Genomic DNA, 15,438 nt, shown 5'->3' on the forward strand with positions numbered 1-15,438 from the left:
AGTTATTCCATTAGGACTGGTCATGCCTTCTGGTGATGTGTCCAGGTTAGTTACTACCCCCACAGACAGCCTCCCCCTTTCTCTGTCCTTACCTGCTTACACCTTCAGCCTTATTAACTGGCAGGAAAATACTCCTCATTATGTGGGGTGAGGGACTCAGCAGTCTCATGCTCAGCAGCTCCAGCTCACTTCCCCCTACCCCCAAACTGCTCCAACAATCGACCTCAGTGAAATCCGTCCCAGGTCGGATAGGGCCTCTGTCTAGTTCGGCTTTTGCCTGGGGGCTGTAACGGAGCTGCGTGTATTCTACAGTGGGTGTGTGGGTGTGGGTATATGTGCAAATCTTTACTTAGCCTTCTTATTTTCAGTATGATGTACTCACATGTCTTCCTCAGTTTCTGGTGTCCCTGAGTCCGGAACCTCTCTGGTCGGGTTTCTCCAGAGATAAATCTTTTCTAGCAGGAACAACCACCACAACAGAAATCTATCTTTTATTATATTACAAGAGGCAGGGAGGAGTCCCAGAAGACTTAAATTCTTCTTAAACCCACTCTTGTTATCAGGCCCACCTGCCCTGGCCTTGCTGTTTCCCTGGGACTTTACTATTTCTGCTTTCTGGGGTTCTGAGGGACAGACTCCTTTGTAGGCACTTGGTCTGACCTCTCTTCTCTCAACAAAGTCACTTGCCAGTCTTCACATTTTGTGGTTTGGGGTTACTGATATCTCTTGGTTTCAGTGAGGATGGAGTTTGTGTTTCTGTTTCTTGTTCTCCTTTTCAGTTTTGGGTGATTTTTATAAAAACTCTTTAGATAGTAAAGACTGTTACCTTTTTTTTTTTAAATGTTTTATTTATTTCTAGGAGAGAGAGAGAGACAGTGTGAGCAGGGGAGGGTCAGAGAGAGAGGGAGTCACAGACTGAAACAGGCTCCAGGCTCTGAGCTGGCAGTCAGCACAGAGCCCGACGCGGGGCTCGAACCCACGAACCGCGAGATCACGACCTAAGCGAAAGTCGGACTCTTAACCGACTAAGCCACCCAGGCACCCCAAGACTGTTACCTTTTGTAATGTTGCAAATATTCTCCGTTGGTCATTTGACTCATAATTTTTAGTAATGGCTTTTTTTATTGTATAAGAGTTTAAAATTAGTGTTTAGTCAGATCTATTGATCATCTCCTTGATATTTTTTTGCCTTTGTTATATGTTTTTAGAAAGACCTTCCCCATTGCTTAATTGTATGCTTATTCACTTATAGTTTCTGTTAGTCTTGTTATGTCCACAGCTTTGATACTTAAATCTTTAATGTATCTGGAAATTATTCTGTCATAAAATTTCTCCGTGTCTTTGTCATCGTCGTCCTTCTCCTCTGCCTCCTTTCCCTACTCTTCCTCCTTCTCGTTTTCTCTCAAGTGGGGAGCTTCAGTAGAGATTGTAGTTTTAATGAGAGGTAAAAGGAAGAGGAAGACAGACAGGGTAAAGATAGAGCACATTCTGTTTATTATTAATTCCCCTATTCTGGTAATCCCTCACCTCAAAAATTTCCAAATCTCACTCACTTTCTAGGCAAAAACTAGCAGGTTCTCTCCGAGGCTATTTTTCTCATTTTCCTAATGAATTTAATTCTTATGAAGACAAGAGAAGTGTGCTCTGGGCATCTGGTTAGAAAGTCTAACCCACTTTTTGATTTCTGTTGCTTCTGGAGACTTGCTTTGAAGTCTCAGATAAAGAACACTGGGAATATCTTTATTCTTTAAAAAAAATTTTTTTTAATGTTTTATTTATTTCTGAGAGAGAGACAGCATGAGCAGGGGAGGGTCAGAGAGAGAGGGAGACACAGAATCCGAAGCAGGCTCCACGCTCGGAGCTGTCAGCACAGAGCCCTATGCAGGGCTCAGACCCACAAACCGTGAGATCATGACCTGAACTAAAGTCGGACACTCAACCGACTGAGTCACCCAGGCACCCCATGGAATATCTTTATTATTGGAAGAATCACAAAGGACAGAAATTTGTAAGTTGTTTAAATCACTTTGTAGTCTTAAAAATACATATTCTTTTGAATGGATAAAACATACCCTTGTTCCAAATTCAGAAAAACAGAAGGGGAGACAGTGAAACATTTTGCCATCTTCACTTTTAGTAGTATCTTGCTGTCTTTTTTCATATTCTTTTTTTAAATTTAATTTTATTTATTTTGAGAGAGAGAGAGAGCAAGAGTGTGTGGGGGCTCTTGGAGGAGGGACAGAAAGGGAATCCCAAGCAGGTCTAGTGCTGTTAGTGCAGAGCATGACACGGGGCTCGATCCCACAAACCATGAGATCATGACCTGAGTCGAAATCAAGAGTTGGATGCTCAACTGACTGAGCCACCCAGGTGCCCCTGTCCTTCATATTCTGTGCATACTCCAGTCTATATGTGCATATATCACTCCCACTCATTGCCTCCGTTTTTTAAACACAATTGTTGGTATACTATATGGTCTTTTTTTTTATCTCGCTTTTTTTTTTTTTTTGGCTTCACAATGTATTTTGGAGATTGTTATAGATCAGTATATAGAGAGCCTTTTTGATGGCTGCATAATATTGCTGGGATCTCTTCAGAAGTGAAACATGTTGGGTTATCTATAATAGTCTCTTATAAGGCAGAATGGTAGATTAGAAAGAAAGTGGGTATTGGACCCTGGCAGAACCTAGGTTTAAATCCCAGCTCAGTCATTTATTTGCTACATGGATGTGGACAAGTTACTTAGATTGTCTGAGTCTTGCCTTTCTCATTTGTGAAATTAGAATGATAACAATACCTACCTTTCAGGGAGAGTTATTATGAGAATTAAGTGATTGCTATTTGTAACATACCTGACACATAATAGATGCTGAGTAGAATTTTCTTCCTATCATTTGTGCATTAACTTGATTTACTTTGGATAATTTGTGCCTTGAATAAACTGGGTTGATATTGAGCTGTGAGAACATTTTCCTATGTTTCCTATCCCCCAAGTTTTGCTTTTTACTGGATTAGGATTAATAAGAGACCATTATTTAAAGTTTTGTTTTATCATGTTCCTGTAACATTTGGTTAGTAGAATGAATTGGACTGGTGATATATTTAATTGACTCAGATAGAGGAAAGTGTGCCAGAGTTGGCATTTTATCTTGTTGTTTTAGAACATGCACAGAAGCTGATACCACTTTTGTTGGACAGAAATCAATAGGAACCAGATGAGCTTGGTGTTTTCTTCCCCATCTGGTAGTAAAGGGTTTTAGCTGTTACACCGTCGCTGTGCCTTAGCTGCCCCCTCCCTTTCTACTTCTCTTTTCAGGTCTTTTCTTGTTATCTGTTGATTGCTTCTATGCCAGAATTTCCCAGTCCAGAGAGAGATCATTTGATGGACCAAGCCAGTCACCACTAATGCTGTTTGAAACGAGCTTTTCATGCGAAGGAACTTCATGAGTTGCTGGCCTCATGAAGACTGATGACCCTGGGGTCGGCCACCATTACCATTGTCATTGGTCCCGTCAGCTGTGGCACAGGGTGGGACAATTTCTTTTAGGAGGAAAATTAGGGTGTGGCAGGTACTAAACGAACTGCCACCAGAGAAACTTTGCAGTAACTTAGCTATGATTTATTGGCTAATTATGGGGGGAAATATATTTTCTCCAAGTAGTTTCTAAAAAGGTAAGATAAGAGAAGCGCCTACAAGGAAAGGCCCAAGTGACCCTTCCCATGTGAGGCAGGGTTTTTGAGATGAATGTCATCCAGTGGGGGCTGCAGGGAACTTGCCTTAGCTGGAACTTCAGGCTTCCAGCAAGGCAGTCAGAAACTACGGACACTGTAGGTGTGGGACAATGGCTGTAAGAACGTGGCAAGATTTTTCATTTGTGGAGAACTGCCACATTTGCTTGGAGCACTGTGTCATACTTGTTATTTTCATTTTTATTATTAAAAACTCATGAAAGAATAAGTGTTTGTGAACTTATCTGCAGAGCAGCAAGAGATGTGAGGCCAGGGAGACCATGCTCACTGTTCATTTAGTCTTGGGACAGAAGATGGCTAAGATAACAGAACAGCTGGTTAAAAGAAGGAGCTTAGAAGAGAAAGGGAAATCGGGCTGAGACCTGAGGGGTGACATGAGGAAAGAAAGAGGGATGCCAGAGTGGGAGTCTGGTCATCTGGCCTGGGCCTGAGAAGACCCACAACACCTCTGGGGCTGAGATCTGTATGGATGACATAGCCATGTGGTCAATGGCTGACCCTGATGGCTGGGGTTGGCTTCTTTGCTTACTTAATATCTAGATCATAGTATATAAATATTTGTCAAATCAGTGAAGGCATGTATTGCTCTTGTCCATTACTAGCTGAATATGAGGACTGCCTCAGAAACTGCTCAAGACCCCATCAAAAATTGCCTGACCTCCTTTAAGAGGACACTAAGAAGCCCACTCCTGGCTTTTAGAAGTGTGCGGGCGGAAGAAGTATTCCACAGGTTAATACTAATAATTGCTTCATTTTTAAGCACCCACTGAGTGCCAGGCACCTAGCAAAAGCAGGTCTCACTCATTACTGTAAGTTACAGATGAACTTCTGTTGTCATTGATAGGGACCCACAGATTGTATCTACCCAACATCAGAATAAACAGTGGATCCAAGCAAGAAAACCAGCCCAGCTATTTCTTTGCTACTATGTAGAGAAAATCAATCTGTTGACTGATGCACCCTCTCCCACACATTCGCTTTGTCAACCAACGTTCCTGTGTGGCTATTGTAGGTGATAAGGAACTGAGGTTACTCTCCTGGGTCCACAGAACAGTAATAGTTGTACTTTCCAGAGCATTCACAATGTGGCAACTGTTTTGCTTCTACGGTTTCATTTAAAATGAGGTTTGATTACTCCCAGTTTTCAGTGACGTAAAGTAAAAGTTCAAGGTTTCATGGCTAATGAGAGAGGAGCCTGGATTTCACTCCTGTCTGCTTATGCTAGCCTGTTCTCCACTACATACTGCGTGCGTCTGAGGCTACAAATTCAGGTGTACAAAGGTAAAAGCATGATTTAACTTATTATTTTTCCAACACTGAACTTAATCTGTTTCCTGAGCTTCCCATTCTACCAGTGATAGAAATTGTAGTCAACCTAATGACATCTCATTTCAGGCAAGCTTCATCAATTTAGCATCTGGGTTGCTTAAATAGTTCCAAGGGCGTGTTTACAGCATACCAGGACATTATAGAAAGAGGCATCTGGCCCAGGCTTACCATGGTTATTTGCATCATTGGTCTATGCTGGCACCTGCTGGAACAGCTGTGTTCCCATTGGTCTCTCTCTGATCATCCACCCTTCTGCCCTGACATCAGCTGGAAGTCTTCAGGCCATCTGGTCCTGGCCCTCAGTCTTTGTGGGTCACTGTGCATTCTCTTTGTCCCATTTGCAAGGCCTCCTCAGGTCTGCCAGTCCTCTCGGTGATTTCTGTGTCCCTCTCAGGAGCACACAAGAAACTTCCATTTGCTCACCTGTGCCAGTCTGGAGCTATCGGGAACTTGGAGCAACTGCCATAGGTCCCTTTTGTGTAGAAACAACACATTCCTGCTTCTCCTCTGCTTCTGCTGTACTGGATTGCCACTTTTCTGATTTCCTTTAGGAAGTTGAGGCACACATCCTTTTGCTCTCAGATCCACAATCTCTAAGGAGCTTTTTGTTTCTCCCTTATTCTAGAGTTTGGCCTCGGTTGGGAGGCAGGGCATCATCTCAAAGACCTACACTTACTTCTCTCTTTATTGCTAGACTCTTTCTCCTCTTTCTTCCTGGCTCGGGGATCAGTGTTGGAAAAGCTGGCTCCTACATTATCATCCAGTCTCCTACATCTGCTGCTTTGACATAACTTTATGCCTAGACTCTTTGGTATTCTGGCTTTTTCAGTTCAAAGGGCCCAGTTATTACCACTAATTGGTGTTTCAAAACTATTTTTCTACTATAAATTCTGAAAGTGTGTTTGGGAACTCAAAATCATCTTCTTTTGTCTATCCTATCACTCTTTCCCTGGGTATGGAAGCCTGGAACGCCCTAGTTGTTGCCTATGGTTGTGAAATACAGGAAGTGGGATATGGGGTTTTCGTTGTAATGAAAATCCATGTTGCTACCAGATTCTGACTTTTACTTCTACTTAATTTCTCCAAATTACTAACCATTTACTACGCTCACGGTACTTTGTAAGAAACTATCAGGGGGGAAATAAAGAGAAAAATTGTAAATATAGACCACATTTATTTCGCAATTTATTGTATTCTTTCCCTTGCACAATCCAATTTGATGTTGACAATACTTCTGTGAGTGGGCTGGCCAGGTAATTCCTTCACAATGAGACCGCAAAGTGGGCTTTATTAGTCTCAACACTTTCCAGGCAAGGAACCTGTAGCTCAGGGAGAGTTCAGCTCATCAAAAAGTTGAAGCCATAATCAGAGACCTAAACCCAAAAATTCTGACCCCTATACCTGCCTTCTGCCACTACCCCAAAAATCTCAAAAGCAAGGATTCCCACTGAGCTTTCAAACCACAGGGCAATCTAGCCAGACCCTAGGGCACAGTTTAGGGTTGAAGAATGTTCTGGCTCTGAAGGAGGTGGCATTGACTAGGACTTCATACAATGGGTAGGGTTTCACCATGTGGCACCTGGGTTGGGGGAAAAGTATCTAGGCAAAAGCAAAGATGTAAGTTCCACCTTCCCTACCTGATACCTTACCTATTGTAGCTGTCTGCTCATGGACCTGCTTCTCAGGACTTGGCTTTGCTTAGATGCCCTACTGTTTCTGTGTCCTAAACACACACACACACACACACACACACACACACACACCCCATATCCTGAGCATCAAAAATATCCCAGACATAGTCATTCTGTTTAATCCTCATAGTGGCATCCCTTCCTGGCCTTCATTCTGGCCCTGGGCTGAGTCGCTAAGCTCCAGCACTTGCCCCTTGACTCTTACTATGTCCCACGTGACTCCCTCATTGTGTGCTGCTGGCGTGTTGGGGGCCCCACTAGCTCCTCTGGAAATTCAGGGGCTGTATGTTGCCTTCATCTTGACCAAACTTCCCACACCCTTTCCTTTCCCTCTGATCCCACTTCTGAGGTCAGTGTACCTCTATAGTTGCCTCAGTACCCCCAGAACTGCCCCACCTTAGTGAGTGTGCCTTTTGCAGGTCTCTGCTCCCTTTCCTGCCCACCCCATTTAGCTTCCAGGAACCAGCAGACCCCTCAGCTAAGTCTAGAGCAAAAACTGAAAGTTTGGAGCAGAGGACATCCTGGGAGTAGGCGGAGCGTATTCCCATTGGTCTGAGAGAGGGAAAGGGGCAGGGATGGAAGATTAGGATCAGTAGTAATTTACAGATTTTAAGTATGAAGACCCTTATTTCATATTAATACCCCATAAAACAGCTTTATTTTTTATAACTATTATCTAAGAAGAAAAATGGTGACAAAAAAATTTACTATAAATTTACAAACAGGGGCTCCTGGGTAGCTCAGTTGGTTAAGCATCTGACTTTGGTTCAGGTCATGATCTCACAGTTTGTGGGTTTGAACCCCATGTCAGGGCTCTGCACTGAAAGCCCAGAGCTTTAAATTCTGTGTCTTCCTCTCTCTCTGTGCCCCTCCCTGCTTGTGCTCTCTCTCTCTCAAAACTAAATGAATAGGGATGCCTGGGTGATTCAGTTGGTTAGGTGTCTGACTTCAGCTCAGGTCATGATCTCACAGGTCAAGAGTTCAAGCCCTGTGTTGGGCTCTGCACTGACAGCTCAGAGCCTGGAGCTTGCTTTGGATTCTGTGTTTCCATCTCTCTGCCTCTTCCCTGCTCATGCTCTCTTTCTCTCTCTCTCTCTCTCCCCAAAATAAATAAACATTAAAAAGATTTTTAAAAAATAAATAAAAAATTTTTTAAATGTTTATTTTAGAGTGAGAGAGAGAGAGAGAGACAGAATGTGAGTAGGGTAGGAGCAGAGAGAGAGGGAAACACAGAATCTGAAGCAGGCTCCAGGCTCTGAGCTGTCAGCACAGAACCCAACGCAGGGCTTGAACCCACGAACTGTGAGAGCATGACCTGAGCCAAAGTTGGATGTTTAACTGACTGAGCCACCCAGGAGCCCCTAAAAAATTAAATAAACTTAAAAAAATGAATTCACACTTTCAAATAAATTTGAATTTTTAAAATCTCATCAATAAATTATATACTCTTCACATACACTGATTTGTTGGGGCTTGAAGGTAAGAATACCAATGTCTTTATATACCCTCTGCAATAACTGTAAGGTCACTTAAGGACTGTGGTCAGTGGAATTGCTGATTTGGGCCAACATAGGGCTTCAGTTTTTCTGGAGTGGATTTGAAGGCACCTCTAGGGAGATGTGGAATTACACTGGTTAATTCTGTTAAGATTCCAGATTCTGGAGACCATGAAGGAAAGCAGAGGAGGGACAGTGGAGAGGAGGAGTAGGGGGTACATTCTCATGGAGACAGACACTTCTCATGGGAACTTCAGCCATGTCTCAAGTGGTTTCTTTGATTGTATTTTTAGTTCTTGTTCGAGGTCAGGTGCCTGACTGTAACCTTTTCTCACATGTCCCCTCAAACAGGAAGTTGGTTGTCTGTTGCCATTATCTGTGATCACTCAGCTTTAATAAACAAGTTCATGTGTCATTTGGAGAGGCTGAGAAAGAAAATTTGTCCTAAAGTCCTAAATAATCTTGAATATGAAGAAACAAAAAACATATATATATATATTTTTTTTTTCTTAAATAGTTTATTGTCAAGTTGGTTTCCATATAACACCCAGTGCTCATCCCCACAAGTGCCCTCCTCCATGCCTAACACCCTCCTTCCCCTCTCTCTCAGCCCCATCAGCCTCAGTTTGTTCTCAGCATTCAAGAGTCTCTCATGGTTTGCCTCTCACCCTCTCCCCCACTATTTCCCCTCTTCTTCTCCCTCATGGCCCTTTGTTAAGTTCCTCCTAATCCACCTATATGTGCACACATATGGTAGCTGTCCTTTGCCTGACTTATTTTGCTCAGCATAACACCCTCAAGTTCCATCCAAGTTGCTACACATGGCCAGGTTTCATTCTTTCTCATTGCCATGTAGTATTCCATCGTATAGATGAACTACATCTTCTTGATCCATTCGTCAGTTGATGGACACCTAGGCTCTTTCCAAAAAAACATATATATTTTAAATAAAACAATTTCTTGTTCCCATGACTGCCCCGCCCACCAGCAGTTTCTCAGTCATTGGTTAGTATGCAGCTCTTTGCCCCTCATACTCAAAAATGTTTATTGAAGCATATTTTGGGGGGAAGGTAGACAATTTGGAGATCCCCACTACCCTTGTCCTCATAAGGCCTCTTCAGACTCTCCTTGAATTTTATTAGCTCAACCATGCGACAGTGACAAAGGCTGTGTGATGCCCAATGAGAAGAGTGAGCTAGCTATGACCTTGAGAGTCATCTGTACCACCTACTGGCTGTGTGACCTTAGTCAACACATTTAATTCTTTGAATTCTCTATTTCTTCCCCTGTGCAAATGGTCTGTACTAATACCTACCTTATTATTACTTGTTAAATAAAGTATATTTATTAAAAAATAAAATTTGTTCATTAAATTAAAAAATGGATGGGAAAGTGTCTAGCACAGATCTTGGTACATACGAGGTATCTGAAAACTATTTTCCTCGTCTCTCTTTCCTCATCTTCTTTTGGCAGTTTGTGCTAGGGGCTATTAGAAATAAAAACACAAGTATGATCCAGAACCTGCCCTTGGGATGCCTGACCATAGTACAAGGGAGAAGTGTAATTGGTGCTCCACAGAGGGTCAAGTGAGTCGCTCAGTGGAGCATAGAGAAAGCAGGAACTGATTCCATGTTGGGCAATTGGAGAAGCCATGAAGTAGGAAGTGGTTTTTGAGAAAGAGCTTCATGAATCGGTACGATCTCTCCATTTCTTTTTCCTTCCCTTCTCTTTCATTGTCCTTTCTTCTTAAGCACATATTGACCCAAAATTAAAAATGTCCAGAGGCAGGGAAGGCTTAAAACACAGTCCAGTTAAGATTCTCTGGTCTTGTCATCCTGGCTCTCCTTCTTGTGTTGGCTTTGTCCTCAGGTGCATGGATACTAGAGAGCAACTCACGGTGTTTCCTGTAAACTCAATTCCCAGAAAGCTTCCACAGGTGCAAACAGGTGCTTGCACATCATTGTAGGGGTTTACAGACTCCGGAGCCCATCCGTCAATCCCAAATTTAACACTCTGATTGAAGAAAATAACTTGTGTGTAGATAAGGTGATGGCCATGGTATTCCTCCCCCCCACCCCCGCTTTTTAAAGTTTTATTTATTTGGGGGGGGGGGGCAGAGAGAGAAAGCACGAGAGAGAATCCCAAGCAGGAAAGGGAGAGAGGGAGAGAATCCCCCGTCGGGCTCTGCCCTGTCAGTCGAACTCATGAACCATGAGTTCATGACCTGAGCCAAATCAAGAGTCACTTAACCTACTGAACCACCCAGGCGCCCCTCTTCCCCCTTTTTTTAAAGTTAATTTAAAAGGGGCCTTCTCAGTTGAAATTGGGGATAGCTATCCTGCATTCTTTCTTAAAAAGTGGAGCTCTGGAGGGAGTCAAACTTGCCTGGGCAAGGAGAGCAGGATTTTAACAGAGTGATGAGAGAGAAAGCAGGTTCAGGCTGATGAAACAGCCTGAGCACAGACAGGCTCTGTGACAGACAAGCCTAGGAATGTTTGGGGAAGGTGAGTAGACAGGTCTGACTGTGGAGAGGTTCTATCAGGGAAAGTCCTAGTGACAGTATGCAGCTTGAGAGGTAAGAATAGGGCTGTCTTCATTTTCAGGCAGTGGAATCACTGAACTGTGTTACACAGCATTTATCACAGCTGTAATTTGACACTTGTGTGATTATTTGATTACCATCTGCCTTCTCCACTGGTCTGTCAGGTCCAGTGAGCACTGGCATTGTGTGTCTTTCTGCTCACCTCTGCACCTCTGGCACTGGTTGATAGCCTACTACAGATGCTCATTACACATTCTGGAAATTAACCGGTGGAGGAATGGGGGAATGAATGGTTTCTGGGTGGGGAGGGACACTCTGGATCAATGTTTCTAACAAATGTGAGCTCCAGTACTTGGTTTGATTCTCCTTCAGTGGTTTCCTGCTTTGCTCATCAGTAGTCATGAAGCAGGGGGTAGGAGTTGGCACCTTGTGGGTCAAGCCTTCCTCTGAGCAGGTCAGATTACTGGAGCCCTCGTTGGTGAAGTGTGCAAACCATGCTTGGCATCTGCCAGGCCCTTGTTCTGTACACACACTGCTCGACCTGAGGTAGCTTGAAGTTGTCTAAAAACATGCATTCTTGGAATTAGATAGGACTGGTTCAAATTTTAGCTCTACCTCTTCTTAACTATAAGAGTCTGAGGAAACCACTTCACTTCTCTGGATCTCCTTTCCTCATCTATAAAACAGGAAAGATAATAAATATCTACTTTATAGTGTTGTGAGGATTAAATTAGTTCAGTAATATAAAGGGGCTGCCACATCATAGGCGTTCTTTGTTTTATTTTTTACATTTTATTTTCTCATCGTGTCCTTCAAAATTGCAAGGAGTATTTATTTTATTTTATTTTTTCTGATTGTAAAGGCAACTTCATGCTCAGTGTAAAACATTTGTTCTAAACAGCAAAGTCTAAAAGAAAAATTAGTAACTTTATAAAACTGCATTTGAGATAAACACGATTTACATTTTGATGTGTTACCTTCGAGTGTTTTCTCCATTCACGAGAGACTTTATTTTAAAATAGATAATTCAGTCACATGGTGCACAATGCAAGGGAGGACATATAGGTAAACAGTGAGAAGTAAGCCTTCCTCTCTACCCTGACCCCAGCCACCAGTTCCCCTCCCCAGAGACAACCACTGTTACCAGATTCTTAGGTGGCCTCCCAGAGACAGTTTACATATTTAGAAAATCTGTTTTATTTTCATATCATCTTCTTCATATGCAAACACTGGATTAGTGTACGTGTTATTTACGCTAGAGGCTGCCACAAAAATGAGTTCCCTTTTAGCACTCATAGATATATGGCTCTGGTGACAGGTTCTGTGGGCTCAGCAAGGCTTGGTCTTGGTTGTATATTTTTACTCTTTGAACTGAAAATCTGCAGACAACTCAACAGGTGTTAGAGTTCTCAGTCTCAACCGTTTCTACAGTTGCTCATGCGAGGAGTAGATCTGTAGGCCATGGCTGGAGCCAGCAGACAGGGCAGTCTGAGGTAGAATTAAAGCTCCTCCAACATTTCATTGACCCTCAGTCAGTTTTTTAAAGTTTGTTTATTTATTTTGAGAGAGAGAGAAAGGTCAGGAGAGGAGGGGTGAAGAGAGGGAGAGAGAGAATCCCAAGCAGGCTCCAGTGCAGAGCCTGATGCAGGACTTGTTCTCACAAATCTGTGAGATCAGGACCTGAGCCAAAATCAAGAGTTGGACACTTAACCGACTGAACCACCCAGGCACCCTGACCCTTAGTCAATGTTTTATAAACTGACAATTGGAATGGGAGTTCTGACATGGAAAGATAATATGTGACAACTGAGATTGATCCAAAAATCAGGGCTGTGTGCCCGCTAGAATAGAGTGGACTGAAGACCAAAGCCTAAATCAATATGGTTCAAAGACCAGTTCTGCTCCCACCTCCACCCTTCAGGCCCCACAACCCTGCTACCCTCAGCTCCTGTCACTGGAGCCTCTTCTCTGCAGGCTGCACCCCTCCCTGTGCAGGTCTGTCCCATTCATACTTTCACTGGGCCGTGCCTTCAAATTGGGCCTCTCCCCTTGGTGTTCTCCACTCAGCCTCTGTCTTTCCCTCCTGTTAATTCATCAACCAAGAACACTCAGAACTTGACCCTGCATGGAGCCCGGTGGACAAGGTGGGGATAGGAAGTTGGACTTGTTCAAAGCTAAGTTCCAGAGAACAGTGAATAAGAATGGACTGATGCATTGGAATATTGTACACCTGAAACAAATGTAACACTGTATGTTAATTACATTGGAATTAAAATTAAAAACCTAATAAAAAAAGAATGAACTGATGCATTTGAGACACCTCATTTGGAAAATGTGTATTAAATAATATAATGAATATAGCAGTGCTTTGTAAAGTGTTAAGTGCTATATAAGCATAAGGGACTCATATTTTTTGTTTATTTATCTTGAGAGAGAGAGAGAGACAGAGAGAGCAGGGGAGGGGCAGAGAGAGAGAGAGAGAGAGAATCCCAAGCAAGCTCCATGCTGGGAGCCTTGGGCTTGAACTCACAAACCATGAGATTATGACTTGAGTTGAAACCAAGAAGGGACTCATATTTTTATGAGAATGATGATCATTTAAAACTAAGACATAGAAACCAATGATTTTACGAATGAATTTTTAAATTATGGAAGTGCTACTTACTCATTTTAGAGGATTTTTAAAGTATATAAAAAAGGGGAAGAGAAATTCTCAGAGTCTTATTAGAGAGTGTGGTACCTTGTATTATTTCTACAGTATATTCTCTTTCTATCCTTCTGGGACTGTTTCTGTGGGATGACTATTTTTCCCTTGACAACAGATTTTGCCACATGTCTTACTCTGGCTGGTTAAGTGTAAGTGGAAAGGGCATGTACAACTTCTGAGCTAAAGTTTTAAGAGCATTTCGATAGCTCTGCCGTCTTTTTTCTCCTTCTGTCATAAGATTGACATATGTCTCCGTCAAAGGCTTTTCTGTCATTCTGGGTCTTGGCATGAAGACCCCTGTAGGACATATAATGTGAGCAAGAGATAATCATTTATTCTTGTCAACATCTGAGATTGGGGGGTAGTTTGTTACTGTAGCATAAATTGTCCTAAGATACCTGATATTCTGAGATATCATAACTTAATATTTTGGTGTATACACTTCAGCCTTTTTTCTATGCCTGTGTTCCATATTTTTAATAAAAATCAGATTATAGCATACCTATTATTTTATGAAGTGCTTTTCTCATTTCAACTACAAATGTTTTAGCATATATATCTAAAAGACAAGGATTCTTCTTTAAACATAATCACAATACTGTTGCCACACTTAAAAGGAATAATAATCCAAATAAGGACCAAAATAAGGTCCATACTTTGCACTAGCTTGATGTGTCTCTTACATCTCTGTGTGTTTTCAGGTTCCTCCTCCCCATGTCTCTCTCTTAGCCTTGTGATTTATTTGTTGAAGAAACTGAACTGGCTGTTCTGTAAAGTTTCTCACAGTCTGGATTTTGCTGATGGTATATTCCCATGGCGTCGTTTAACATGTTCCTCTTTCTGCTGTATTTCCTGTAATTTGCTGATTAAATCTAGAAGCTTGATCAGGTTCAGTGAACAGATTTTTAAACTCAGTACATTATGAACATTTTCAATGTCATTTAATATTCTCTTACATGGTTTATTAGTGACTACAGAGCTGCTGAAAACAAGAACGTGCTATCATTTCTTTAGCTAGTCCTCTATTGTCGGTCACTGGGATTGTTCTAAGTTTTTGTCGCTACACACAACTTGCTGATAAACCTCCTTGGGGATGAATGGTTTTCTGGCCTGATTTGCCTCCCTTCTGTTTTCTTAGTTCCTACGGATGGTGGATGCCTGTGCCAGCTTCCTAACAGAAGCCTTGAACCCGGAAAACTGTGTTGGAATACTGAGGCTGGCAGATACACACTCTTTGGACAGCCTGAAAAAGCAGGTGCAAAATTACATCATCCAAAACTTTGTGCAGATTCTGAACTCTGAAGAGTTCCTTGAACTTCCCGTGGACACTCTGTACCATATCTTGAAGAGTGATGAGCTTTATGTGACAGAGGAGGCTCAGGTGTTTGAGACTGTGATGAGTTGGGTCCGGCACAAACAGTCAGAAAGGCTCTGCTTGCTCCCCTATGTACTTGAGAATGTGCGCTTGCCACTTCTGGACCCGTGGTACTTTGTGGAGATGGTGGAGGCAGATCCTCTCATCAGACAGTGCCCGGAGGTCTTCCCGCTGCTTCAGGAAGCCAGGATGTACCACCTTTCAGGCAATGAGGTGAGTTGACAATGTACGACACTGAAGTTAACTGGTGAGGTGAAAGAGTCTGTGGGCCTCACAGAAATGAGGTGAGGCTGGCTTGCAGATCCTTACTTCATGGTGAAGACAAATGCAGCACTGTCTATGGTTTGAGTCAGATGGTTCCAGATGCCTTGGATTTCTGATCTGTGAAATGGGGATGATACTGCATCATAAACAGCTACTGAGAGGATTGAGTGAGATAGAAAATTGCTCAGCACCATGCCCTGTACATCCTTCCTCTTCCCAGAGCTTAAGGGTAGAGGTTGGTGGGGGTGATGCACACAGGACAGAAAGTGCCCTGTCCAGTCACC

The 15,438-nt window shown here is 42.6% G+C and overlaps 1 protein-coding gene across 1 annotated transcript in view; it reads left to right on the top strand.

The window, feature by feature from the left end:
* The window catches only part of KLHL6 (kelch like family member 6), a 59,478-nt gene that overhangs the window by 23,463 nt on the left and 20,577 nt on the right, over positions 1-15,438 (top strand). Inside the window, exon 3 of the mRNA XM_077754487.1 lies at positions 14,654-15,103. Coding sequence (XP_077610613.1) covers positions 14,654-15,103 — 450 coding nt within the window. The remainder of the gene's footprint in view (positions 1-14,653; positions 15,104-15,438) is intronic.

Source organism: Crocuta crocuta, unplaced genomic scaffold (assembly GCF_008692635.1).
Source record: "Crocuta crocuta isolate KB4526 unplaced genomic scaffold, BGI_CrCroc_1.0 scaffold70, whole genome shotgun sequence".
Classification (NCBI taxonomy): domain Eukaryota; kingdom Metazoa; phylum Chordata; class Mammalia; order Carnivora; family Hyaenidae; genus Crocuta; species Crocuta crocuta.